The sequence below is a fragment of the Xiphophorus maculatus genome, chromosome 3, assembly GCF_002775205.1.
Source record: "Xiphophorus maculatus strain JP 163 A chromosome 3, X_maculatus-5.0-male, whole genome shotgun sequence".
Taxonomy (NCBI): Eukaryota; Metazoa; Chordata; class Actinopteri; order Cyprinodontiformes; family Poeciliidae; genus Xiphophorus; species Xiphophorus maculatus.
Window position 1 is genome coordinate 18170220 of NC_036445.1, and position 27818 is coordinate 18198037.

The window sequence follows — 27818 nt, forward strand, 5'->3', positions numbered from 1 at the left end:
AGGATCTTCTTGTCTTCAGGAAAGTAGGATTAAGTACTTGGATATGATGTTTCTGCCCACAAGCCTTTTAATTTTTTTACATTTCCGTTTTGTATTAGTTCATTTATTTTTGTTGTCTTTCATTCTCAGTGATTCTATCTGGGGAAAGTCTTTCTTGAAATTTTCCATGCATGCAGAACTAAAATGTCTTTATCTCAAGACGTAAACCCACTGCTGTCTAAGAAATAGCCTAAATTATTAGTAAGTTCTACATTGAAGTTTTGCTGTTAGAACTGAGCAGTAAACTCGCATGAAAAATACCGTATAAATTTTGTCAGTGGACAACTGGACATATTTTATCACCATTGCACGCAATGTTAAAAATTCGTTTTGGGAAACAATTTAATGTTTCTAGTGGTTTATCTTTGACTGGAAAACCTTGAAGTGTGAAACTTGTAACGTTTCTCTCTGCCTTGTTATTCCAGGAATAAACAGAAGTTCTATTCAAGTGGCGCCATCTAACGTCCGGTCAGTAAAAGTTGGTCACTCCCATAAATCACTCCCACTCTACGTAATTCTCCCAGCCAAAGTGGAATTTGGGCCGAGTTTTTTTTCCCCCTACAGCCTGAAAACCACGTAGCGTTTCCAATGTGTTTGTAAACGGTAGGATTTGGATACTTTTAGTGCAGAAGAATAGTTTCAACAGCTCAGGCGATGAAGGTTTGAGCTTAAACTTGCATTGTAAACTTTGGATGGAGTTTGTTGTCGCCCAGTCCAAACTAAGCACTGAGGCACTGAGGGGGATCGGAATTTACCGGTGAACAGGCTGGGAGGGGGAAAACGAGAAAAGAAGATTGGCAAACTTTCTTTTTTTTTTTTTTTTAAGAGACTGCATAAATCTCCCCCTCCTCCTCTTCCTTCTATCTGGGCTCCAGCCATGGCGAAAAAATACGATTTCCTCTTTAAGCTGCTGCTGATCGGGGACAGCGGAGTGGGTAAAACATGCCTCATCATCCGTTTTGCTGAGGACAATTTCAACTCCACATACATCTCCACCATCGGTACGTGAGAATAATGTTTAGTTAACTGCAGCCTGTCTGCGCCAGCGCTCTGAAACTTGAGTTATGAGCTGAATAAATGTTTGCTGACATTTCATAATCCGTTGTTTGATTCCGAACGCTGTGCAAACGGGTTTCTCAGACTACTTTCATGTCTCAACTAGTCTCCACTTTCTTTCTCATATTTTCCTCTTCTTTTTCTCTGTGCTTTTTTCTTTTTTTTTATATACCACTCCATGTTGCATCCCATATCTGAGCTTAAAGCTCACTTTTCAGGACCTGTAGGTGTTACTTTCCAGAACTTGCTGAGGGTTCAGTGGAACTTTCCTGTATCTGATGAGGTTTCATGGAACCTTCTTGGAACCTTGAATTGTACCAGCTGCATTCATACAACTTCTTTCAACTCTGCAAGTTCTATGGGTTTACTTGGCACTTTAATTGAACTTTCCTCAAGCAGTATTAAGTAGTACTTACTCGGTACCTTCATGTGGTACTTTTTCTGGAATCTGGTACACAAGTAGCTTACCATGTAATAAGTAACATCCATGAAACTTGCTAGGAACTGTCATTGAACTTTCATAGAACTTACCAGTTGGTTTCATTGAACTTTCCTGAAACCTATTTGGTGGTTGGTTGCATGAAACCTACCTGAAACCTTAATAGGACTTTTAATGAACTCATCAGGTACTTGCATTGAATCATTAGATAGTGTTAAGCACTATATAGTTAAGCATTATATAGTGTTAAGTTGTCAATGTTAAGCATTGACAACTTATCAATCACATTCATGCAACCTTCCTTAGCAGGACCTTTGTTGAATTTCCATAGAACTTACCAAGTACTGACAAGGAACTTAACAAATATTTTCATAAAACCTACAAGCTTCCTTCATGGATTTTACCAGGTACTTCACAGATGTGTCATAGAACAAACCAAAAGTTTAAAAGGACTTGCCATGTTTTTTTTTACATGGAAATTTAAAGGCACTCACTAGGTACTTTCATTAAACTTCTAGGTAACGCAACTCAACTCTCATGTAACCTTCATGGAACCTACCAGATATTTTCATTTAATTTTAATTTAAAAAGACAAAGAACTTTCCGGCCGCTTTAATGAAACTTATGAAGTACTTTAATGGAACTAGTTAGTTAACGATTGCTTTTAAGTAGAAACTAAAATGAATTCTAGTGTTTATTCTGTTTAACTAATTTTTTTTTTCATGTTCTTACTTAATGAGCAGTCTCCCCCCTCTCCCCCCTATCTCTCCCTTTACTGATCTCATTGCTCTCTCTGAAGGGTCCACCCAGCCTCATTCCTATCTCTCTTACCATCTCTGCATTCCCAAAAGAGCTGCTGGCTTTCTGGCATGCAGTGTTTAGTGCTGGACAGCCCCCTCCATGCTGTCTGTCAGCTTGTCCATCCTCAAAGGAAAAAAACAATTCATGCCAGTTTCCACCTTATCAATATTGTGTGCAGTGTGTGTATGTTTGACTTCCTATCAGGGGTATTTTGCTCATTTTGCCTCTTCCTGTCCTCTTTTTCTTTATCTCCCAGGCATTGACTTTAAAGTAAAGACAATTGAAGTGGATGGAAAGAAAGTGAAACTACAAGTCTGGTAAGAGGTGTCACAGAGGTGTTTCTTTGTTTTGTGATGTGTTGAAGTCAATAACGACATACTTTTTTTAAGATGTACGATTCACTTTGAATGCAACGCTTTAAAAAAATATATTTTTATGAGTCCTGCACATGTATCACTGTATGTTTCTGACTTGAAATGCTTCGATTTATTGGTGCAGGGACACAGCAGGACAGGAGAGGTTCAAGACCATCACTACTGCCTACTACAGGGGAGCCATGGTGAGGACTGCACACCTGTAGAAGCTGCAGGCTGGATAATTTGCTGCATGTCTTCACTTTGTGCTCATTTTGTTTTGTATGTTGTGACTGAACACTTAAATTGTCACTCTTCTGCCAGGGCATCATCTTGGTTTACGACATCACTGATGAGAAATCCTTTGAAAACATCCAAAACTGGATGAAGAGCATCAAGGAAGTGAGGCTGTTTCCATTTCCATGAGACTAAATATTGTAACTGTTGCTCCTTGATAACATTTTATTATCAGAAATTATTCTGATTCCAACAAATTCATTATTACAGGAAAACAGACTTTCAAAACCTTTAAAAATATAGAGAAAAGTGCACGGTGCATCATGCACTCACATTAATAACTTCTTTTTTCATTGCGTATGAGATTCTAGTTCATGGCCAAATTGTAGTAAAAAATAGGGAAACAAATTTACAACAGAATAGCTTTATTGAAAATTGCATTTCAACTTCTGCACAGAAAAACTCTGTTACTACAAAGAAGATTTTTTTAGTCAAGTTTAGGGTAATAATTCCTGTATTTTTCATTACAAAATTTAGAGTGGGAAAATGTCAGCAGGTTGCAAGTAGAGTGTTATAGCTAAACATGATACTTAAAAAATAGTCTGACTTGATATGACAATGCGGCCAAAATAAACCAAACTTTTGCATGTTAAAGTCTAGTTTCAAAAATGTTATTGTATTTTATTATAAAATAACTTTTTAGTCTCTTTTGCTGCCTCCAAATTTACATTAAGTACTCTTTACATAGAAGAAATGGTTGGTCTATAGGCAGTAACAATGACCATCTTATTTAAAGCGTGCACTAAAAACAGAGCATATATTGAACAATATCTAGCCAGACGAACTATGTGCTATACAGTATATGTGTGAGAAGATTTCAATGTAAGCTACAATGCCTTGCAGATATATTTCTCTCTTTAAATTTTTTTCACACTGTGAAATTGAAGGAGAGTTATTCCAGACAAAATGTTTACTGCTTAAAACACAAAAACAGAAACAATCTTCCAAAAAAACTGAACTATCTCTTTAATTTGTTTGGTAAAGCGGATACTTGTTTGCAGTTTCTGACTGAAGCTTTATATCTTGTCACAATAGTCAACTTTTCCCCTTACAGTTCACTTGAAAGTTAATAGTTTTTTCAAAACAAGTGAAAAGGTGACTGTAACTGGGATGGGGGTTGACTTAAACTGAGAAGATGGAGCAAAAACAATCTGGGCTGCTTACTATTGAAATTGAAGAAAACTAAAATCAAAAGTCTTGCTTTGTTGCTAAAGAAACCTCAGAAAGATTTAAAGGTCTGAGTGGCATTTACTTACACAACAATGCACTGTGAGAGCTGCACTATCAGAAGAGACTCTTTCCTCCAGCCTCACCACAAAATTTAATACCGGAGTCAAACAAAAGATTGTCCAAACAGTAAGGGAACAAGTCATGCTGATTTATGAAGTTGCAATAAATGTTATTGGTTACAACAACCAGCAGTGTTGTTTGTTTGGATTAAAATGATACATTTGTATTTCATAAAAAGAATAATTTTACAGCTGGCATTTAACAGGAGAACTGAGCATGTGCTGAGCTTACTCTGCAGCAAGTATTTGATGTTAAATCACATCATTCTAGCTTTTTTTGCCATGTTGTTATGATTAATTGTTTATTTTCAGCTAACTACTTCTAATCAGATAACTACATCCCCTGTTTCACAGAATGCATCTGCTGGAGTCAGTCAGATGCTTATAGGAAATAAATGCGACATTGAGCCGAAACGGAAAGTGTCCAAGGAGACGGGAGAGAAGGTGAGGCAACTGATGTGACTATAATTAATGTCTACTATATAAATTTTGATGTTTGGCAGTAGCTTTGTATGGGTACTTCAACTCTTAAAGCATTTGTATTTTGTTGTGATTGTATGTGACTCAAAATAACATGCATAAGTGGGAGAAAGATGATACATTTTCAGTATTTTGTACAAAGAAAAATTGCACCGGACTAAACATGTCAAGCACTTTGTATGTAAAAAACTGTTGACCTATCTTGTCTAACGGCTTTAAAGGTGCTTTAGATAAGAACCAGGATGTGGTTGTGAGTCATATTCTTTACTCTAATGTTGACAGCTGGCAAAGGATCACAGTATCAGGTTCTTTGAGACCAGTGCAAAGTCCAGCATTAATGTGGAAGAGGTGAGCCATAATGAATCCACCATGACTGGACACCTCACTGAACTTTTGGGCTTGTTTTATGTAAACGCTGTTAATATGCTGCAAAAGGTTAAATCTTATTTCCTCTGCTTCTGTGCTCCAATCTGTCTGCTATGCAGTCTTTTCTAGCTTTGGCACGAGACATACTGCACAAATCCACCAAGAAGCCGGTATGTCCGTTCTTTTTTTGTTGTTGTTTATAAATGTATTTCCTAAGAAAAAGTAAGAGAACATGTTTGTGACATTTAGCCCCTTTTGCATTTGGTGAACAGGGTTCGGCGGGAAAAGAGGTGAAAATCACCAGCAGTACAGCGAAACTGCCCTCAAAGTGTGCCATCCTCTAGAAGTGACAAATATATGCCACTATACTGTATATGCCACAGACATTTAAGAGCACCATGGAAAAATGCAAAGGCTTTCTGTCTCCATCTGCTGGCCGAAACTGGTACAATACGTCCTAGTGCTGAGAGTTTATCCAAACCGTTGTTTAGTCCACAAGAATTTTAGCATGCCCAAATTAATTTATTATTCCGAGACATTTTGTTTTTGTGATTGTTGCCACAAAAACATGCTGAAAGTGTCCAAATGCCTGAACCCAACATGTTCCATGTCTCCTGTGTCCAATCCAATTATTCATAGCTTATTGCCACACTCATTATAATTCCTGCACTGGCACTGTTGTAATATTATCATTTATTCATCTGAGCACATGCTGTAGCAGCTTTCAGGAGTTTGATATTTCCTGAAAATCAGAACATTTCAGATCAAAAACTTTTTTTAAATTATTTTCTACCATTTTATGTTAAGGTCCAAGTGCCAAAATTCCAGTCGAATATGTTTAGGTATTTTAAATGTTGGAGCAGATCAGAAGAATAGAAATGTCTTTAGTTATTGGTTTAGTTTCTGGTCAGAGTTTGCATGCATATATAAAAGCATATATATATGCTTTTATATATATATAAAAGCATTGTCTTTATTTAAATAATTTGTTTGGGGTTTTTTTTGTCTGGGGCGGAGAAATAACAGACAACTTTCATGATTTTTAAAAACAAGAATTATGTGAATAAGTTTGAATTCACACACACATGCACACACATATACTGTATATACTGTATGTATACAGTATATATATATACACATATATGTACTTCCCTGTACATACAGTGGTTTCATTTTATCTAAACATGGCTTTTTAGGTCAAATGGACATGACTGTTTTCCTAAATACAAATTAAAACTGGTTTGTAGAAGGCCTACATCAGGCTCGGGACATCCAGACAGAACCATACCAGAAACTTGTTAAAGTACAGTAAGTTCAAACCAAGGCCTCCTGTTCTTGTATTAAAATGCAATCATTCCAACCTGAGGAGGAAAAATGCCTTAAATTTGTTATTGAAGTCCCAGAGATAACTAGGAATTTCTTGACATTCTAACATTTTGTTTTCTATAAATTTGCCATGCAAACACATTGTATAAATATCTTAAAATAAATATTAAGGATTCCCAAGTCGGCATTGTTTACTCCCTGAAAAGTAGATGACTGAACAAGTCATCTGCTCCATTTAACAGTCAACGAGAGTGTGTCATTAAATGTTAAAGCTCCTGATGACGTCCTGTTTTCCTCCCTTAGAGAATTTTTGAAATCTCTCTCCATAATAATAAATCCCACAAATGGAATCCAAACAAAAGCCGTTTGTCAAACAATCCCTGATTTACTAGCTGGGTGAAGAATGTAGACGACATCAAGCAGAGATCTAGAAGTGCAATCTGAGAAGCTGAGGGAAGAGATGGAGGAAGGATGGGTGTTAGTAAGTGAAAGGACAGGATGTGAGAGATGTGGAAGTAGCAGAGCATGCATGCCTGAATTGATTGAAATGGGCTCGCCTTTTAACTGAAGTGCCTAAATGTTACCACACATTAGCTTCATCTGACATGACTGTCTCCCTGCTCATGCAGTTTTTCAAATGCTGAAAGTCACTCCCACTGCAGGTGTTAATCATGGCAGCTTTGTTTTCTGCTTACAGACCAGAGCTCTTGAAAACCAGAATATTTTTTCATTATTTTATTTTTTTTTGTCATATTTGTTACACTTTTATTGTTTTGGATCTGAAACTGTAAGGACTTTACAGACACGATTCTTTATTAATAAAAATCAAATACTATAAAAGTGCTCCTGGTTGTGATTGTTTTTAATTGCTTCTTCATGAATCGTGATTACTTTTTTGTACAGATTGTGTTAAATATAGTGTATTGTTTGATCTTAAGTGGGACCGAAAGGTCAAGGTTTAAGTTGCTTTCAAAACCAACAGAATTTTTTTTTTTACTGCACCATCCGAAATTGTTTTCAACCATTCACTTTTTCTACATTTTATTATCCTAAACAAATTAAGTTAAACAAAATACACCATAACAGAAAGTGATAATGTATCAGAAATGTTTTATAAATATATTTTTAAAAAGCAAACATTTAACTAAGGGCTTTAAGTATTTGCACATTCTTAATACTTTGTGGAAATACCTCTAAGAGGAATTAGATGAAGTCTTCCTCTAAATGTCTCTACAACCTTTACACATGTTTTGGGGTATTTTCTATTGTTCTCCACAGATTCACTCACTCAATCAGACTGGATGAGAACCTGTGAGAGCATCATTTTTTTTTTTTGGTCTTTACAGGGATGTTCTATTGGGTCTCAGTCAATACTCTATTTGAGCCATTCAAGCATGCTGACAGTGCTTTTGAAGGCCCTCCTTTGTTATCTTGGCTATACTTCAGGTCATTGTGTTGACCCCGTAGTCTGGGGTCTAGCGCGCCCTGGAGATTTCTTCAGGGGTTGCTAATAATCTCGATATCTAGTTGCTGTCATCTTACCTTCTATAGGGACTAAATGCCAATGCATTTTCTCCAGCAGGCAAATATTCCCACAGCCTGATATTACCAACAGGCTTTGCTGTTGCAGATCAACCCAGAAGGAGACTGCAAAAAACTGTACCAGCAGGAGAACGATCCTAAATACTCAGGCAGAGCTGGAATCAAATCCAGACCTAAATTCACTTGAAATTATGTGGCGAAACTCGGAATTTATGTTGGAAAAAAGGGTCTCTGTCCAGTCTAATGATATTGATGAATTTCGATTGTAAAAAATGTTGTGAACAATGCATCCTTTTCCATTTCACAGTGATGCCTGTGTGGTGTTGTGTTGGTCACATAAAATTTCATCAGAATGGACAATTGTGATTGTAACAGATAAAGCTGATGGTAAAATATTCAAGGGTTGCTAATAATAATAGACAGAAAACGGCTGGTAAAAGAACACTTTAAACCTTAAAGGAAAGAATCTTAAAAAAGAATACATTTTTTTATGCAGTATTTTTCTGTTTTTGTTTTTAAGTACCTAAAATCGGAATCTTTAGAAGCAAACATTATGTTAAACTCTTAAAGGGCTGACTGCAATACAGGCCTTTCATGAAGGACCGGCTAACTGCTGCTCGTTCCGTTTTACTGCAGAAGGTGCCGGATTCTGTCGCCATGGCACCCACGCCTCCTCCTCCCCAGCATCAGCACCACCTTTATGACTGTGCTCGCGCGAGCTGCCGCATCTCCCGAGCTGTCTGCACGTTCGGCGTGCCGTGTCATCACGCATGCGGAGGGGCTTTTCGGTTTGCAAACACTATTATTCACCCAAGTGTCGGAAGAGGGACGCAGAGAGAACGAAGAAGGGTTAATAAAGATGAGCATGGATAGAGTGATACGGTACATGTGCGTGATCTTTAAGTGACGGCTGTGTGAGGCTTGGTGGGAAGCAAAGAGGTAAACATACACTCGCACACACAGAGAGAGAGAAACACACGCTCACTCTAACACACGGTCTGTACGGGATGCCCGCGTGACTGCAGGGAGGAAAGAAGCGGAGGAGGAGAAAGATGGGGTCTTGGTGGACCATAGCAAAACCTCAGAAATTAAGTTCTTAATTATCTTCTTTTTTTTTATCCGATATATCATCTGATCCACCTGGCTGTTATTTTAAGACAGTTAGCAAATCTGTGCTCAGATATTTCTCTCCATCCCTAAGTCGCCATAATTAGCCGCTGCTTCCCGGACGGACCGATATAATCTTCTCATCCCTTTACTGGCGTTTCCTCCTGTAGGATGATGAACTGCAAGGTCGCCAGGTAGGGAGCGCACATGTCGGGAAGTCTTTCCTCATGACCGGGCGCACGCATGTTACCTTTGCTGCACGGAGCGCAAAACAGCGAGCGATCGTTGGCCGCTTTCTTTGGGACGGTTCGAGAACCTGCGGCCTGCTCGGGGCTCCGGTTATACCGCAATGCCACACGGGCCGAGATGAGGGAGAGGCTGAGAGCCGGCGGGGAGGAGGAGGAGAAAGCGTCTGCAAGCAGCAAATGATGCGAAAAGGGAGGATTTAAAACGAGCGGAGTCGATGCTTTACTCGGCTTTAAAGTTGTGTTTTACTCGGACTGAACAGGAAAGTGGCACAAGGTGTACTCTGCGCTGCATGGACTGAGACTACGCTGCGTCGACTATAACTGTCTCAGCAGCAGCAGCAGCAGAAGAGCTCAAACGTCAAGTGGGGTGAGTGCTGTGGTTGTGTAGAGGGCTGCTCGATTCTCAGCTTTCTGCTGATCAAGTTCTTGGACTCACTGACCGGTCTGGACATTAAGCAGGAACCATTGCACCTGCCAGGGGGTCAGCTTGATGCATGAATTGTAGCACAGTTATGCCAGCATTTACACCAGTTCCTCCTCTGCTCTTCTGTGTTTCTGCCTACACAGTTTGTTATATGAACTCAGTGCACAAGTAAACATCTTCCCATCCTCCTCACATAACACACACACCCACGCACACGCCCACCCACGCGCGCACACACGCACACACACACACACACACACACACACACACACACACACACACGCCTACAGACAAGCCAACCATGCCTTCACCTTCAGACTCCAGCAGCGTGGCTTCAGCCTCTGGATCTCGTGGTTGGTCTGACAGTCGCAGAGGCATGTCAGGCAGGGGGCCCGGTGGGGCCCGTCTGCTGCTCTACCTGGGTTTGTGCCACCTGGGGCTGGGAGCCATGGTTCTGGCCTTCTCTTTCACCAGCATGGCCTTCACCTCATCCGCACGCGTCCGGCAGTCCTGTCCATTCTGGGCTGGCTTCTTTGTGAGTATGACTGTAGCCAAAGCTTGTTAAATGAAACCAAGCTGACTGTAAGTTGTGTGTGTTTTATGTATGCATTTGTCACCAGGTGGTGGCATCAGGGATAGTGGGAATAATCTCATGGAGAAGACCTCTAACACTGGTGGTATGTTTTTCACTGCATTTAAACAACATTTCATCATAACTGGGGGGAAAAAAAGAGTCTTCAAACTTCTGGGAGCGTTTCCCATTTTGTCACATTACAAGCACCCAAAGGAGAACATGATCAGAGAAGCAACAGAGATCTGGCGTGTGCACATGTGTGTGTGTGTGGGGGGGGTGTTGACAGAGAAAATATTATGCTATGCAAAATGTTATGTGTGAATGAATGAGGCAGCATAGAGACAAGCAAGCTTGTCAGAGTCGACTGAAGAAAGATTGAGCTAATTAAAGGACAATCATGTCTTTAGGAAAATACAGGGAAAACCTAGAAAGATTTTAGGGTGAGCATGAGAGTGATTGACAGCACTAAGACCCTCCTCCTGAGTCTGATTGTTTCAGACTGAATGGTGTATTTCTGCAGCTACCACTGGAAGAAGGCAGAGGGGCTCAAATTTTCTTATATATTACCTCTTATACTGTCACGACATAATGATAATTTTATTTTTATTTTTTAAAATATTTTTCATGAAAGCTACATACTGGAGCTTTAAATATGCTGCATAATTAATTAATTCACTATGCAGGATAATTAATTCAGTTTAGAAACCATCACAATGATTTGAGATGCATAATGTTTTAGTAGGATGCTCTACCAAAGTGTCAGTTTAAGCTTTATAATATTGAAAAAATAACATGCAGCCTTACTACAAACATTCAGGATGTTTTATTTCTTTACCTTTCCACTCACTGTTTTATCCTCTTTGTAATATAAACAGTGAAATCTGTTTCTGTGTCCTTTAACGTCATCTGTTCTCCTTGCCTGGTTGCAGACAGTTTTAATAACCCGCTCTAAATTAAGCATGGCCTCTGCATCCCTCCACAGGTGTCACTGTTCATGTTGCTGTCTGCAGTGTGTGTGATCCTCAGCCTGGCTGGCTCTATGCTCTCCTGTCAGAACGCACAGATGGTCAAGTCAATGCTCAACTGCCAGGTGTGTCTGAACTGCTGTCTTGTCCTCGTAGCCCTCCTTGTGCTGAAATGTCCTTCCAAGCAGATGCATTAAGAATGAGCCAGGAATAATTTGAACAATGTGAAAGAGCTCCAGTCGGTGCTTTACTGTGATTCCCTCTGTATGATAATGTGTGTAGGTGGAGAATGGTCTCTGTGTGTGCTGTGCAGGCACTCAAGCCTGCTCCATGGTGGAGGAGGATACCCTGGTTCTGTCCCTGAATGGAGACTGTCACTCAGTCAAACATCAGTTAAAGGTAAGCACTGTACTCTGCACATTTATTCCTGGCAGATTGTGGGAAAAAAAAGCTCAAAATAAAAATATTTATTCCAGCATAAAAATAGACTGTGCTTAGTCTTACATAATATGTGGAAATGTTGGACCTCGTAGTGAGACAGATATTTTTTGCACACTTTCTCTAGATCATCTGGAATATCGGAGCCTCTTCTATGTACTCTTGGCTCTGTCTCTTAATATTTCAAAGATGTCCCAGTCGATCACGGTTTCCTCCGACCGAAGCTGACAGTTCCAGTTAAACTCCCAGTAGCATTTGCTCTTGAGATGTTGGGGAAGAAATCATTTTTCCCCTTCTTGGTGCAGCTTTGCTTATCACAATTATTACTTCACACTTTTTTGTTGATCTCACTGACTATATAGACAAGTAATTTTTTGTAGCATAATTGTAATTTCATGCTCTCTTGCCTTTCCAATTTTTAAGCTAGACTGAGAGAAATGATCCCATGCATAATGTCTATCGCATCATAACAATATCCTATGGAAACAAGAAGACATGAATTACTTATTAGGAAAGTTTCAAAAGTGTCTTTTTAACATTCTTTAACACATACATTTTGTTTAAACATTGAATTTGTAAAGCATTTTCAGTGTTAACTACAAATTATTTGTTTTGGGGTATTTACATATCTTTACCAATGTTCCAAAAATTGTTTAGCACCCTACAAAATTGCCTGACATAGGAAACATATGTGAGCATAAAGTGTTACATTTTAAATGTTATACAGCGGATGAATTACCAAAAAAATGCTTGAGTTGAGTTTTTTGTGAATCCCTGTTTTGTGCAGGACCTCCTATTCAGTGCGTGTGGTCTCAGCATTCTCTCCACCATCATTTGTACGCTGTCCACTGTGACTTGCAGTATCCACATATTCTCCTTGGACCTCGTGCACCTGGTGAGCGCCGACGCAGCACATTTCATTTAAGTGGCTGATCTTTTTTTTTTTTTACGATGCAGTAGAGTCACATCTAGAATTCAAGGTATCAGTTTTAAACACAAACAAACCTTAATGCATCCTTTGTGGTTACCGCTCAGCTCGCCCCTCATCGCTCCCGCTCAGTCAACCCAGAATGCACCACTCCGCAAGATGCCTTCCTGACCAACATCATGGACTTTGAGGAGTTTGTACCCCCCATTCCTCCTCCTCCCTACTATCCCCCTGAATACACCTGCAGCTCAGAGACAGATGCTCAGAGGTGCTATAGTACTTTTGTGATATTATTAATCTGTGTGTTCTGTAATAGCCATTGTGTTTATAATGCAACACACACTTTTAAAGAATGATTAACATGTTTGCATCAACATCCAGCATCACCTATAATGGCTCCATGGAGAGTCCTGTCCCTTTGTACCCCACTGACTGCCCTCCTCCCTATGAAGCTGTGATGGGCCAAAGAGCTGCAAGCCAGGTGAGCCTCTGTGTACACACAGTACCATCGGACATTTGTTCAGAATGTCCGAGCAAATGCCGGACATAAATAAATGTTGTATATTTTACAACATTTTGTAAAATATACTTTACGAAAGTATATTTTCATAAATATACTCTGGTAGATTTATGAAAGTATATTTCTGGTTAGTGTCTGGTTAGTGTCTGGTTAGTGTCTGGTTAGCTCACTAACCAGACACTTTCCTGGAATGTCCCTGGAACTCAAAAACTTACCAGGTACATTCCTATAACTCACAAGATACTCTCATAGAACTTACCAGATACTTCCCAGAACTTTTTTTGAGCTTACTGGTTACTTTTTCTAGGAATGTATCAGGTACTTTACTACATTTATTAGATAATTTTCAGAACTTTGTCTTGTAATTTACTGAGTACTTCACAGGATCTTCCCTGGAATCTATGTGTCACTTTGCAGGAACTTGTAAGGCAACTTCAGGAACTTACTTGGGACTTTTAAAAAATTGTATGTACTTTCCTGAACCTGCAATGTACTTTCCTAAAATATGGGAAAATGCCATGAAAGATCCTTGAAAATACGTCTTAAGTCACTTCCTTATAAAACCCACTTCCTAAAGTGCCCAGTAAGTTATACAAAATACCTACAAGACAAAAATGTTGGGAACCACAAACTCCCTGGTTTAAACATGCAGAAACCAATGTACTTAGGACCAAAGAGTGGGAGTAATTGGATTTGGCCTGTTTAGATTTAGTTTTAGAAATGAATGCTAATCCATGTTCTTGTTATACCGATTAAGACGAAGAATAATTTTCCCCCTAAAAAGCTCATAAGACAAAAATGATGTGATGGCAATCATCTGAGACTGAATTTCACAAATGAAGTCAAAATAATATTTTTTTGCTCAATTAAAATAATGTTTTATGCATTAGTTTTTAGAAAAATAGTACATTTAAATATTCAGAATAACAGAGATGTGACTGGGCAGTGCCAAGCTTTTATACGTCACTCTGCAGCATCTTTCTTCATTTTGTGTAATACTGTCCTGATCCTTGTCTCTTGTGATTTCCAAGGCAACAGTGTTTGACGCCCATGGTACCGAGCTGTCTGGAGAGAGAGGGACCTCTACAGCCTTTAGCGGAGAAGGTGCAAAAACAGTCCATCCATGTCTGTCTGTCATGTTGTGTGAAGTGTGTAGAATATAGGTAAATCAAGTTGTGTAGTTGCATTCAAAATGTAAATAAAGACCAAAGTTCAAAGAAAAATAGTGAAAGCCCACAATAAACTAAAAGTGGCTCTTTTGCTGTTTTGATATTCGAACAGCAACCAATAATTAATGGAATAAAAATCCCAAATCAAAACCAATAGAAGCACAAGATTATATTGCTCTCATGTTGAGGGTACAGGAAGTTTTCAGTCTCCTTTAAAATTTTCACTCTTTCTTTCATTGGAGCCATTTGCTAAAATGAAAAAAGCTCAAATTACTTCTCGTGAATGTACACAATGGTATGATGTACCATCTGTCAAGATGACAGAAAAAAATGAAATGTAGGAATTTTTGCAAAATTATTAAAAAGAAATATGAAATATGACATGGTCATAAGTATTTGTCTCCCATGAAGTCATGAGAGAAAATTTGTATACTTGGACTCACAGAGATGGTCAAAAATAAAATCCCTCCTCGCCTTTTGGCTTTCTAGCAAATACCTTGAAGATTGGAGGCAAGACTAAATTGTATCACTATTAAGAACCCACCAAAACCCAAAGCCCCAGTTCTATGAGGAGAAGTAACCACAGAGCATGATGCTGCCACCACCAAGTTTTACTATGGATGTCATGATGATGCTCAGTATTGTTTTTGTGTCAAATTAACTTTTTGGAGTTGTTGTCCAACACTTCTAGTTTGGTTTTGTTGGACAATTACCATAGCACATTCTCCTACAATTTTAAACTGAATTAGATGTTTTTTTTCTAAAGAAAATGCTTCTGCTCCATTTCCTAGACATCAAAGCACTTAATAGCCTCATTGAAACCAATTAAACTCAAGAATATCATTTCAGATGTGGGGTGGGGAAATCAGAAGCAAGCAGGGCTGGCCACTGGTTCTGCATTTTCACCATTAATAGATGACTCTCATTGTGCTCTGGAATATAAATAATAATGTGCAACTTTTTGTTTCTGTATAACCCCAATGTAAACTGTGCTTTTAGCTTCTTTAGCTAACAGCTGGAAATGTGAGATATATTATTACTTGTGGTTAAGGACAATTTAAAAATGAAGCATAAAGCTGCTTCAGTCATAGTACAAACCATGACATGGATTTAAAGTTTTTTTCTTAACTGGGAATGTTATTTAAGTTAATGGTTATTAATATTTAGAAAGTAATTAATGTTAAATTATTTAATATATTACCACTCAAACATAAATATGAAGATTTAGATTAAATCTGCAGTTTTATGTAGATACATTTGAGGAATTGGTAAGAAATGTCAAGCAAGATGTCATATTTAATATTGTGAAACTTGACTGAACATTCAAGGGTTTTCTTGAATAATAAAGAAAAACATTTTTTTTCTTGTTAGTATCTATGGATAGTGGTTCTCTGTTAATGTCAGAGATTGTGGACATCCCTGATGATTCCTCCCCCTCTGAAGACTCATGTTTGATGGAGGTTGGCATAAGGAGCCATGGGGGCAACAGGACCTGTGCTGACAGGGGCGACGGTTTCTTCCGTGGTCCACAGTGTCAAACACCAGAGAGTCCACTGGCAGGAGGACCGAGGGCAAGACGGTTCCTCAGAGGGGAAAGGTCTAATTCCTGCTCCTCGCCTAGCACAGCTACCAATACATACAGGTGAGGAAAAAGCTCAAAACAGTTAAAATTCCTCCTTAGTTTTGAGGAGACATTTTAACTCTCCCAGTCTGTTTTCCAGGTCTCCTGTGCTGCACCGCCAGGCTGTGTTAGCTAGCAGCTGTTCCCAGCTGGAAGCAATAGGAAACTCTCCAAATCAACAGCAATGTTTCATCCCAGAGATTCAGGTGAACCTCACCGACCCCTCAAACCAGGAAGCTGCCCCGGCCTCATCCGTTCCCCCTCCATCGTCTTCCTCAGCAGCCTGTGAGCACGGGAACGGACTGCTCCCTCCTCATGGGGCCCTTTACCTTCGACGAAGGGCTGAGAGAAGTGACAAACATGGAGGGACTGTTAGAAGACAAAGTGAAGGCTTTTTACGCCTTGTGAGGTCGCACAGTGAGCCAGGCCTCGGTTCTTCAACAGACACAGGTGAGGCGAGGATTAACAAGAAAACATTTACTCCAGTTTTACAGTGATGACAAAAATATGCCTTTTTTCCTTTTTTTTGTTCCAGTTGACTTTGGATCCGGAGGCAGCAAGGCATCTACAGACACAGGTAAGAGCTTAGAGGAAAATCTCCTGTTCCACCACATCCTAAAGGTGCCCTATTGGATCAGGTTCTGGTGGCTGTGGAGGCCACTGGAGTACAGTCATTGTCATGTTCAAAGCAGGTTGAGATGATTTGACCTTGGTAACATGAGATGGATCCATGCTTTCATGTTATTTATGGTAAACTCTGACCCCACCATCTGAATGTCACAGCTGAAATTGAGACTCGTCAGACCAGAGAATGTTTTTTCAATCTGTTATTATCTGATTTTTGTGAGCTTATGTGAATTATACCCTCGGTTTCCAGTTCTTAGCTAACAATAGTGGCAACTGGTGTGGTCTTCTGCTGCTATATCTTCCCACTTTCCTTTGACCTCTGATACCAACAAGACTCTTTTTCTCCATACATTTCCTGCCCAATGGTTGGTTTTTCCTTTTCAGACCATTTTCTGATGGTTTTGAGTGAAACTCCTACTCTATCAGTTTCTGAAATACTCAGACCAGCCTATCTGGTGTCAACAACCACACAATGTTTAAAGTCTCTTTAAAGCAAAGTGAACTTGACTTGTTAAGTTCACTTTGCTTTTGTAAGTTTATTAATCTTACAAAAACACTTTGCATAAACAGACACTCTTCTTAATCTCTTCATAATCACTTTTTACCACTGCCTAGGATACCTTCCTGACTATTAGTAAAAAAAGATCATGTATTAAACACACAGTCATTAAAGTTGAGGGAAGAGACAAATCTTTTGGTATAATTTGGCAATGCATAAAATTTGCATTCATTTTCCAGTAAAAAGTTTCCCACTGCTTAGGGAAACAAAATCATAATCAGAGGTCCTGAACAAGAATTTAAAAAATAACAGAAAAATATTCTCTTCACCATGTCTATTAGCCTTAATGCTATGTAATTGCTATGTAATTACATAGCACAGCTATGTAATTGGTTGTTTCATCAATTGCCTTAACAAGCAATAGAACTGATGTACCTAATAAATATGAAGGTGCGTGCGTACTTTCATTATAGATCATAATACCTACAATTTCTGTCCTCTTTTTTTTTACTTCAAAGCTCCATCTTCCGAAGCTTGTTTGTTGCCTCGTTCTACTGTGGCTCCTCCTTCTGCTCTGCCAAGTAAAGGTGGCATTAAGACAGCAGCCACAGGTGTGCAAATCCCCCCTAAACCTGCACCAACCTCACCTATACGTATACCTAAAGACTGCCACCGCTCTCTGGGAGACCTGAAGGTAAATCACTTTCGCACCAAAAGTGAAGAAAAAAAAAACATCAAAAGACTCCAAGCTCTGACATTATTACTTTTCTTGCTTTTTTTTTTTTTTTAAGGTTACCCGAGTTCTGGTGGCTCGCTTCCTGCAGCGCTCCAAACGTAACCTGGGGCCACCCTCTGAGCATGCTGGGAGCACAGGACAGGGGCCAAAGAGGAGAAGTGGAGTGGAGACGGCTGGCTCTGGCCACCTGTCTACTGAGCAAGTATGACACCCAAACTCCAATCCATTTTCAGCACTTATTCAGCATCTCCAGCCTTCAGCTCATCTTCAGCTTTATTAAATTACCTCCAGGTGTCGCGGACCCCTTGGAGCACCAGCTGCGGACACCCCAACGCTCACTCCCATCATCCTCACCGCCGGGGACATCACCATTCCCATAGCGACAGTAGACACAACCGGCACTACAGCAGTCGAGCGCCAGAGGGGATCCACCTGCGCAGCTGCGGAGATCTGAGCTCCTCCACTTCATCGTTGCGTCGACTGATGGCGCCTCATGTGCCTCATGGGTCATCTGGAGCTCTCTATTCAGAGTCTGCGCTGTGACGAGAAAAGGAGGGCAAAGGAGGAAAGAGGACGACAAGATAGTACGATTTTGACAAAAGTGAAAACATTCAGAATTTATTTTTCAAAAGTCTTCCCCCCTTTTCCTCTTTGTCGCCTCCATTTCCAGAGGTCAGCTGTGAAAACGGCTTTACTTCAGAGGTGCTTCGAGTGGACTGAACATCAGCGCAGAGCTCCAGCTTTCTTTACGAACAAGGAGAACAATGATCAATAGAGAATGACCATTTACAGTACAATTGCATTTAGTCTTTTGCAACTTTATGGGTTCCAATACGTTTCTCATCTTTTTTTTTTACATCGCTGTTAGACCATTCCTTTGCTCAGGTGACGAGATTGAGAAAATCCTTAATTTAACTTATATTAACAGAAATACCACCAAAAGCAGTCAGCTGAATACAGTGTCTCACAAAAGTATTCATACCTTGGACTCCAATAATTCTTTTTTCCTCAGATGAAAGTCTGAAGAGTATAGTGTACACTATTAATCAGTGCCTCTAAGTCAGACCTTTGTAGGTCCACCTTTTACCGAAATTGCAGCTTCCCACTGATTGTTGCAAAATTGCACCAAATTTAGTCAAATTGGATGGGGAGAATTTGTGAAATCCTGCTAATCCTGCTAAAGCTTCCTATTTTTGAGGCCTTCGCTGAACAGAACATACTGTATGTATATACTAGGGCTGTATTATATTAAGAAAACTTTAGATAATGTTTAGTAATAGTGGATAAATAAACTGTTAACAGTGTTCAGGTTTTCTGGCCCAAGGCTGGATAGAGAAATTCTTACAGATAAGAAATTCTCTATCCAGCTACTGGAACAAAATTAAACATGTTTGGGAAAAAAATCACAAATTGGCTTATATGAGTTGTTTTGGCAAATGAACAAGTATCAGACTTTTCTTAATGACTTTACCAGAATGTCCTAATGCCCCCCTAAAATATTTTCTTCTGCTATAAACAACAGACACCACCAAATAAACCTACTGTCATGGAGAGCCTTAATGCATGGCACTAGAAGGCGATCCAGTTTTTTTTCTTCCAAACTCTTTCTTGTGGACAGTGATGCTGCTATAATGATAAATTTACAATACATTGTTCAGCTCTACTTATTGCTGACTTACGTTGGACTCTAACTTAAGAGTCCAGTGTAACTCTTGGACTCTTGGAAGCAATTAAGTAATTACTTCTGAATTGCTTAATTCAAAAGTAATTAAATGACTTCTGAAGGCAAATAGTTGAACTGCACTCTAATCAGGGGTATGAATAGAACTGTACAACACATTTTTCAGATTTTTATTTGTAAGAAAGTTTGGAAGTCATGCATCGTTTACCTCCTACTTCACAATCATGCACTAGTTAGTCTCGGTATTCCACATAACATTCACAGAAAATTCATTAAATATCATGTCGTAACAAGACAAAATACAAAAAATGTAAATGGGGTGTGAATACTTTTGGAAACCTCTATATAATGTATCATAAGATGCACCAACGAGTTTGCACTTGAGGACAAATGCTGTTACAAAGAAGATCCTAAATCAGCTTTATTTTACTCTTTTTCCTCCCCTTTATTTTAAGAGTTATTTTTCGCCAATTTGGCAGCGTTCGCTTAAACAAAGCAGCCAGCATTCCTTACAGAGACACCAATGGCCACCACAGACGTGACTCCAGTGGTTGAATTGTACCACGGTGCGTGTGATATGCACACAAAAAGGTGCATGTTTTTGCTACAGCTGCAATACTGCGGGAACCTTGTGCATTTGATTCTGCCTGTAACAATTGCTCCGAATGTCTTTATCTGCATGTTTGCTTCTTTATTCTGTTTCTCCTCCTGCACACAGGACCTGTGATGCAGCTACTTGAAATGTTAGTTGAGGTCAGGGACAAAGTCATCTGCCAGGTGGCTCCACACTCGCCTCTGGACCTTGGCTACAGGTGGATGATCCTTGTCAGACGTGAACTGCTTTGAGAGGCTCTTGCAGTAAATGTATCATGAAGTTCTGGATACACACTGTGTTGTTACATTTCGGCTGTACAGTGGTTGTTTAAAGATGATTAAATGAGGGGAAAAAAACTATAGAAGTGTATAAACACCTTTATATCAGACTGAATTTTTAAGCTGAATACACTGACGTCAGTGAAGGCACATTTTGGGAACGTACAAGTATGCATCTACACTAGTAAACACAAAAACCCAGACACACTCGGAAAGGCAATGAGATTTGTTTCTACCTCCTGTCTTGCATTAAATTTTATTCATTTAAAGAGACATCTGTATTTTCAGGCCCACCTGACTAAAACCTTTCACTCTGAATGATAAATGTACACTAAATATGACACCTATTTGAAATTTAAATGCAGTGTTGATAGAAAAACTTTTATTGCAAGTTATGTGCTTAAATATATGAAATAAATAATAGAAATAAAAAATGTTGCTGTTGTTTAAGTGAAATGAAAGACGGTCATTTTTAAGACACCTGCAGTGAAACACATGGATGTCCCATTTATAGGTATGTTCAGAAGTTCACATATACTCACCATGGTCATGGTGAACGGCTTTACAGTCAGACGAAACACAGTTACTTAATTTGTATCTTTGGACAAATTAAGGAGAGGCTTTCAGTTCTTTAAATCATTGCCGAGTATGGTGGTGGCTATATCATGCTGAGGGTCTGTTTCGCTGCCTGTAGTGCTGATGAATTTTACAATGGAGGTGGAACAATATAGAAGTAGAACCTAGTTGGCTGAAAAATTGCTTAGGGACAGATAAATCCGACTAATATTGAGTTTCTAGAATGGTTCTGATCGCAGTACTTGCCAGGTCTGTGTTAAATGGTGTTTGAGCAAATGTTTGTAGGAGTGTATGTACTGTATGCACAATTCTGACCCTGTGCATATCAGAAAACACAGAAAGCAAATTCAAATTAAGCCCTATATTCTTGATTTTAAAAAATTCTCTAAGTCAACTCTGAAAAAAGATGAGTTCGAGACAAACCTGGAAGCTGAAATTTAATGACATTCCTGCCCAAACATCTGACCAGAGCTGGAGGAGATTGTGCACTAATATTTAAAATTTGGTATGGTCAAAGTCAGATTTAAGAAAAAAAAATCTAACTAACACCCAAGTATAAGAAAAGTTTGCAGGAGAAAATATATAAAAAACTTTACGTTTAAAGGCAAATATTGGTCAGATCCAGTAGGGGATCTTTTTATGGCACAATACTTCTTAATGTTTTATATTAGCTTAACATGACCTTTACAGCTCTTGATTTGTACAGCAATTTATAGTTAAATAAAATAAAGCATAATTCATATATGTATTTAACCTTTATTTAATATGATCAATCCCTTTGGGTTGGAGATTTCTTCTCCTAGAATGAACTCCGTAAGAGGTCATCAACACTATCATAATAATTGTAGGTACAAAAGATAAATTACAACCACAGAAATTTTATCAGTTCATAATTGATCAATAATTTGGAAAGTTACCTTAAGCATTCTAATTAAATGAAGAGTTTCTGCAAATATAGTAAAAGCCAAAATAAGATTTAGAAAGCTAACCCTGTTTTTCTGTATTTAGGAGTTTATTTTTCCATTAGGAGACTGATATAAAATTCATTAATTTATTAATAAACATTTGGAGACTCTATTCAACTATAAAGCTCTTAGGACTTAGAAGTATCAAGTTACATTAAAAAGTAATTGGGAGTAAGGCTTATTTTATTTTATTTATTTATTTTTATTTTTTTGCTTCCTCACTCTCGGTTAAAAACATCATAGATTTCTAGAGAAATGATGTAAAATCACTCTGCAATTTCACTGGTTGCTCTTTTACTTCTTTATTTCACCTGTGCAATGAATACTGGATTTAATCTGACCACTCCACTAAGCTCCGCCCATGTTTAGGTCCTATTGGTTGATCATCACAAGATCCTATCGTGGTTCGATGCGAGCAACCAATGAAAACGTCTAATGTCAGATGAAGCCTTTTCTTACCTCGCCCAAATGCAGGGGATGCTGGGACATTTAGTTCTGATAATTCCAGATAAAAACTGCTAGGGTGAGGTAATGAACTACAATCTCCATATCCTGGTTTGAAGAAACGTTCAAAGACCTCCGTTTGTCTGCGGGAAGGAGATAAAGGCTGATTTTTATTCAACTATACGGTGCAGTTTGGAATAAGAGATCAAATATATTATGGTATGTAAAGATATATAATCAAACGAAGCATAAGGTTATATAATATATCATCGCATGATAACAGATTAAAAGCAGAAAGCTAGCCATCTACTAATCCCATCGTAGCAACGCAGTTTGACGATGCTGAAGTTAGCTTTAGATTTGTTACTTTCGATTTAAAGGTATATTTCCCTCCTTTATGGAACTTTAAAATATTTCTAATTAAAAATTGATAACACGTAAACTTATAATGGATTAATGTAGATTAAGTATGTGTACTTTAAAATGTAACTTATATATATATATATATATATATATATATATATATATATATATATATATATATATATATATATATATATATATATATATATATATATAAAAAATACTATATTATACTATTTTGGGTTTATATAAAATATGTATGCAATGATTTTACAGATCACATGCTGTATTTTAAAGAATCCACAATGTTAGTAGTGGAGGATAAATATTACCAGGATAAATATTTCTAAAAGTGGTGCTTTTTGAGCATGGATTTATTTTAGACGGGGACAAAAATGTGAAATGACCCTTTATGTGTAGCGGAAGTTCCAAATCGGAAGCTTACTTCGTCGTCTTGAAAACTTGAAAACAGTGCTTCTGTGTTACTCGTACGAGATCATGAATCTAGCAAGCTCGTCTTTTCCCGTAGACTGAAACGAGTTTCTAACGTCATGTTGCCGCTAAAACTACACATCGACGGACTGCAATAAGTTTGCCCCTGGAGTGAATTTGCTCCAGAATGAGACGCCTGCTGCTGAGCTGTGCAGTTAATGCACCTAAAACCTTTCGGGCCGTGTGGTCAGTTGCGTCTCCGTTCAGATTTAAAAGCCCGGCATTTATGCTGTCTGCCTCCTGTTTGCAGGCGGACACCGTTTGCAATGGGACACACAGCAAAAAGGCGTTGCTGTCGGACCCTCAGCTGTTTGATGCCAAGTTCGAGGAGCTGGTGACAGAGCTGACCGAGAGGGACTTCCAGGATCCCGGGCTGGCGGACGCCTTGAATAGGCTGAGAGAGGTATGGCTTTATTTATCATCCCTTTGTGAACTTCGCCTGCAAATCCCATAGTTTTGATTTAGTCTAATTATCCACTTTTTGCTTTAGATTTTAGATTACAATGTTCCTGGAGGCAAGAAGAACAGAGGTTTGTCTGTAATCGGCTCCCTGAGAGAGCTTCTTCCGCCGTCCCAGCTTAGTCAGGGTACTGTGCAGAAAGCTCTGATGGTCGGCTGGTGCATAGAGATGGTAAGGATTTGAAGTCTAATACTTTAAAATTAGCCAGTACCTGGTAAATCCACATGATTTAGAAAAACATTGTTGTAGCAATTGTAAAGATAAAGTTATAAACTTTAGTAGAACGTACTATTAAGCATTTTGTATTATATTGTTATGTTTTCAGTTGAAACAATTGGGTTTCTAATATCACCTCAAATGGATCAAATGGTACCGAGACATACAGTATATGGTCATTATTAAATTAGATTTTTAGGGACCGATGACTGAATATAACAGTCAAGCTTATTCTTTAGAACCAATTTTATAAACAAATAATCTGATATAAAACCCGAACAGAGGTTCATACAGTCCACAAATTAAAATCAACAAATGTGTGTGTGGGGGTGTGTGTGTGTATGAAGTTGTGATGCTCCTAGAGTTTTATCACATAACAACCCCAAACATTGATGCTCATAACCTGGAGTTTTGTACCTTGCTGCCAATGCTGAAAATTATACTTTTGTTGCCCAAAATGTTAGATGTGTGATTAAAGAGGCTGCAGTAGATATGGGAATGGAGCAAAGCTTAACCTTCCAACAGTACAACACCCCTAAACGTATGACCAGATCTACAATGTAGTGTTTTAAATCAAATATATGTTTGTATTAGGCTCAGTCAAAGTCCAGACCTAAATTCTGTGGCAAGGCTTGGAAATTGATTTGCACAGAAGCGTGCCATAGAATATGATTGAGCTTATAGAGACACATGTCCATTTGTAAAAATCTTGGAATCCTATTTTTCTTTTGTCTTTGTTGTATTAAATTATCACATAAACCCCAACAAAATGCATACAAGTATTTAGTCATAATAAGACAAAATTTGAAAACATCTAGGGAGAAAAATGGCAAAGCACTGTAGTTTGAGCTCTTTGTAAAATCTTGTTTCTCTGACACAGGGTGTTACTGTGTGCTGCTATCTCTAGTTTCAGCATTGTCACTCTGTTTCTTACAGCTTCAAGCATTTTTCCTCATGGCGGATGACATCATGGATGCATCTGTTACCCGGAGAGGACAACCCTGCTGGTACAAGAGGGTAAGCACTCAGTCATTCAAAAAAAACAATGGATGCTAAAATTTATTTTTGTTACGTATTTATTACACATAAGTAAATATTCTCTTCTTCCTATTTTAAGAATGGAATAGGCCTGGATGCAATAAATGACTCCTTTCTTGTGGAGGCATCAATATATAGACTCCTTCGAAGACAATGCAGGGGTCAGCCCTATTACGTCCATTTACTGGAGCTTTTTAATGAGGTAAGTCTCAGTCCCTGGAAAGAAGCAGCAATAAGGTGGGCTGTGTTTACCTCAGTGTTGGGATATGTCTGCTCCAAGAGCGCCGCTAATCGCAACAGAAAGTTTTCCATGGTTAAGATTCTACTGTGACTTAAAGAAAGATGATAACTCTGTAGTCTTTCCTAAAAAGATATGTCTGTACAGATCAGAATATGCACTTTTAACCTTCCCTAATTTAATTTCTTCTCTCCTGTGTTTCAGTCTTGTCTTATCCTTTCCCTAACTCCTTCCTTTGTTCCTCTTGTCCTACATTTTGCTCTTTGTTGCTTGTCTTTTAGCTCCCCTTCCTCTGTCCTCTGATCCTTCCTCCCTATTGTTCATTTAGGTTTTTATGTATAGCTCAGATGCTGTAACAGTATCTGCTAAGAAGATGCACTTTTTTCAATTTATATGTTAAAATGTGTGTTAAGTTTTAAAGTGTATTACTGCATATTTTAAGCCTGCTCATTTCTTTGAGAAAAGTAAATATTAATATTTTTCTCTAAAAAAATGGTGTTCTTTATTATTATCTTTTTGTGTTTCAGACCACCTTCCAGACTGAACTTGGTCAAGCACTGGACCTCATGACGGCTCCACCTGGCCACATTGATCTGAACAGGTTTACCATGGAAAGGTAATAACAGAAGAAATATCTTAAATGATATATTTAAATATGCAATTTATCAGAGTAAAGAACTTTTTTTTTCTTCATTCCAGGTATAAAGCAATTGTGAAATACAAGACTGCCTTTTATTCGTTTTATCTCCCAGTGGCCTCTGCAATGTACATGGTGAGTATGTTTGTGTTGTATAGTTGGAAGAAGTTAAAGACTGCAGAGTTGTTTCTTTGGGAAAGATAAGCCAGCACAGCCTGTCCTTGTAAAGTAATGAAAGCATGTGGCAAGTTTCTCTTACATACTGGACCTTCATTCCTGCAGGCAGGGATTGACAGCGAAGAGGAACACAGTAATGCCAAGCACATTTTACTGGAGATGGGAGAGTTTTTCCAAATACAGGTAGTTGGATATTAATATTATCAGTTTTCTCACTGTTTAAATAACATCCTGCCTTGTCTGCTGTGATAATAAACCATGTATACGTTTTATTCCACAGGATGACTACTTGGATTGTTATGGCGACCCAGCTGTGACTGGAAAGATTGGGACAGACATCCAAGACAACAAATGCAGTTGGTTGGTGGTGAAAGCTCTAGAAGTGATGAGTCCTGAGCAGAGATCAGTTCTGGAGGTGAGGTTTGTTATGCAGCATTCCCATTTGAGCAAAAATCTCTTCATAGCGACCGAATCTATGGGTCAAAGTTTAACTGCAATGCAGCAACATCAGATTATGATTTGTTTCCTTGCATGGATGTCGTCTCCAATAAAAAATAAAGTTGTTTTTGAAGGCAAATCAAACATTTATTAAGAAACTAGCCTTTACTTACAGAAAATGCCAGTTTCCCTGTTTCAGCCATTTTCTGGCTGGTAATAATGATGTTCCACAAAGATACCCATCTCATTGCATATCTTGTTTTTCTGTTTCCTCTTGTTTACTTTCAGAAGGTCGATGGTTTACTAAAAACTTTCCATTGGAGCTGACATAATCCTGCTGTTCTTAAGAAATATTGCTTAAATGTTTTAAGTGCATCCACATTTGTATGTTCATGGAAAATTGTGCAAGAAACCATTCCGTGTTGGAACTCTGTGAAAATACAGTTAAATCTGAAACTCTTTTAAGACTCATGGGATTTCTTTTTTCCCTTTGAGTCATTGCACATTTCACAATGAAGAAAACCCCTATTTTTAGTTTGGCAGGTGTTTACACTTAATTTGCACCAGTTCAGACCAATTTGTGTCCATGTGTTGCAATTTCATCTCAACAGCATTTCGTCATCCTCTGAAACATTTTCCAATATTGGAGTATGCTGGATCTTACTTGATCTTTTTTGTGGATCCCCCTAAAGGGTTTCTCTGTGATGTAGGTCTGGGGTTTGTGATGGGCTCAGAAGAAGGTTAATTTTGTGTGTGGTTGTTTTATTTTCATGCAACACATTTTCCACTGAATTGCTTCAAAAGCTGATGTTTTCACATTCTCTTTAGGCTTGCTACGGGCGCCAGGATGAAGCCAGCGTGGCGAAGGTCAAAGAGCTCTACAACGCCCTACTAATGCCAAAACTGTATCACACATATGAAGAGGAGAGCTACCAGCGGCTGCAGAAACTCATCGCTCGACATGCTCAGAACCTTCCTCACTCAATATTCCTCAACTTCGCCAAGAAAATTTACAAGAGGAACAAGTGAGGGATGGAACATCACAGGAAACTGGAACTAGAATGTTAAAATCACAAGGGAGAAGCTTCAAACCGATCTGAGCTGAACATAAGTATTTAAGTAGCTTTTCAGTGAGTTATGAATGTCAGGGAACAGAGTTAAAGGCAGAGAAAAGGGTATATTTACCCCACAAAAGTCTCAACGCAGTTATTGTTTATATTTTGACAATAATGTCCAGGAAAGAGTTGTACTTTATTTGGGCTTGGGAAGGATATGTCTCCTGAGAGGTTATTTCCTAAAACTTTTTTTATAGTGTTTTTATGAAATACCCAATTGTCTCAATGTAATTGCACCAAATAAATTATTTATGATCTGTC

The 27818-nt window shown here is 38.6% G+C and overlaps 3 protein-coding genes across 7 annotated transcripts; all 3 read left to right on the forward strand.

Moving 5' to 3' along the window:
* The first annotated feature begins 548 nt into the window (after window positions 1–548).
* On the forward strand, window positions 549–6121 carry rab13 (RAB13, member RAS oncogene family). The gene is made up of 8 exons (XM_005810270.3): window positions 549–1040; window positions 2592–2652; window positions 2834–2894; window positions 3013–3090; window positions 4629–4718; window positions 5037–5102; window positions 5240–5290; window positions 5393–6121. Exons 1-8 carry the CDS (start codon window positions 917–919, stop codon window positions 5462–5464), a joined length of 603 nt encoding a protein of 200 aa, XP_005810327.1. The 5' UTR covers window positions 549–916; the 3' UTR covers window positions 5465–6121.
* A 2617-nt stretch (window positions 6122–8738) lies between these two features.
* fam189b (family with sequence similarity 189 member B) lies at window positions 8739–20821 on the forward strand. Of its 4 annotated transcripts, none has more exons than XM_023331549.1 (15): window positions 8739–9710; window positions 9911–10302; window positions 10388–10444; window positions 11324–11431; window positions 11589–11705; window positions 12532–12639; window positions 12780–12940; window positions 13054–13153; window positions 14224–14296; window positions 15733–16003; window positions 16083–16432; window positions 16518–16559; window positions 17627–17802; window positions 17900–18046; window positions 18136–20821. In XM_023331549.1, the coding sequence occupies exons 2-15, from the start codon at window positions 10069–10071 to the stop codon at window positions 18385–18387; spliced, it is 2196 nt and encodes a 731-aa protein (XP_023187317.1). In that variant the 5' UTR covers window positions 8739–9710; window positions 9911–10068; the 3' UTR covers window positions 18388–20821. The 4 variants fall into 4 exon arrangements, with proteins under 4 accessions (XP_023187317.1, XP_023187318.1, XP_023187319.1 ...); XM_023331550.1 differs by having other exon boundaries at window positions 8739–8927; window positions 9266–10302; XM_023331551.1 differs by having other exon boundaries at window positions 8739–8927; window positions 10085–10302.
* A 1639-nt stretch (window positions 20822–22460) lies between these two features.
* On the forward strand, window positions 22461–27818 carry fdps (farnesyl diphosphate synthase). Of its 2 annotated transcripts, XM_005810271.3 has the most exons (10): window positions 22461–22602; window positions 23489–23641; window positions 23729–23869; window positions 24851–24931; window positions 25032–25154; window positions 25718–25806; window positions 25890–25962; window positions 26110–26187; window positions 26285–26419; window positions 27271–27818. In XM_005810271.3, exons 1-10 carry the CDS (start codon window positions 22600–22602, stop codon window positions 27469–27471), a joined length of 1077 nt encoding a protein of 358 aa, XP_005810328.1. In that variant the 5' UTR covers window positions 22461–22599; the 3' UTR covers window positions 27472–27818. The 2 variants fall into 2 exon arrangements, with proteins under 2 accessions (XP_005810328.1, XP_014328504.1); XM_014473018.2 differs by lacking the exon at window positions 22461–22602 and having other exon boundaries at window positions 23189–23641.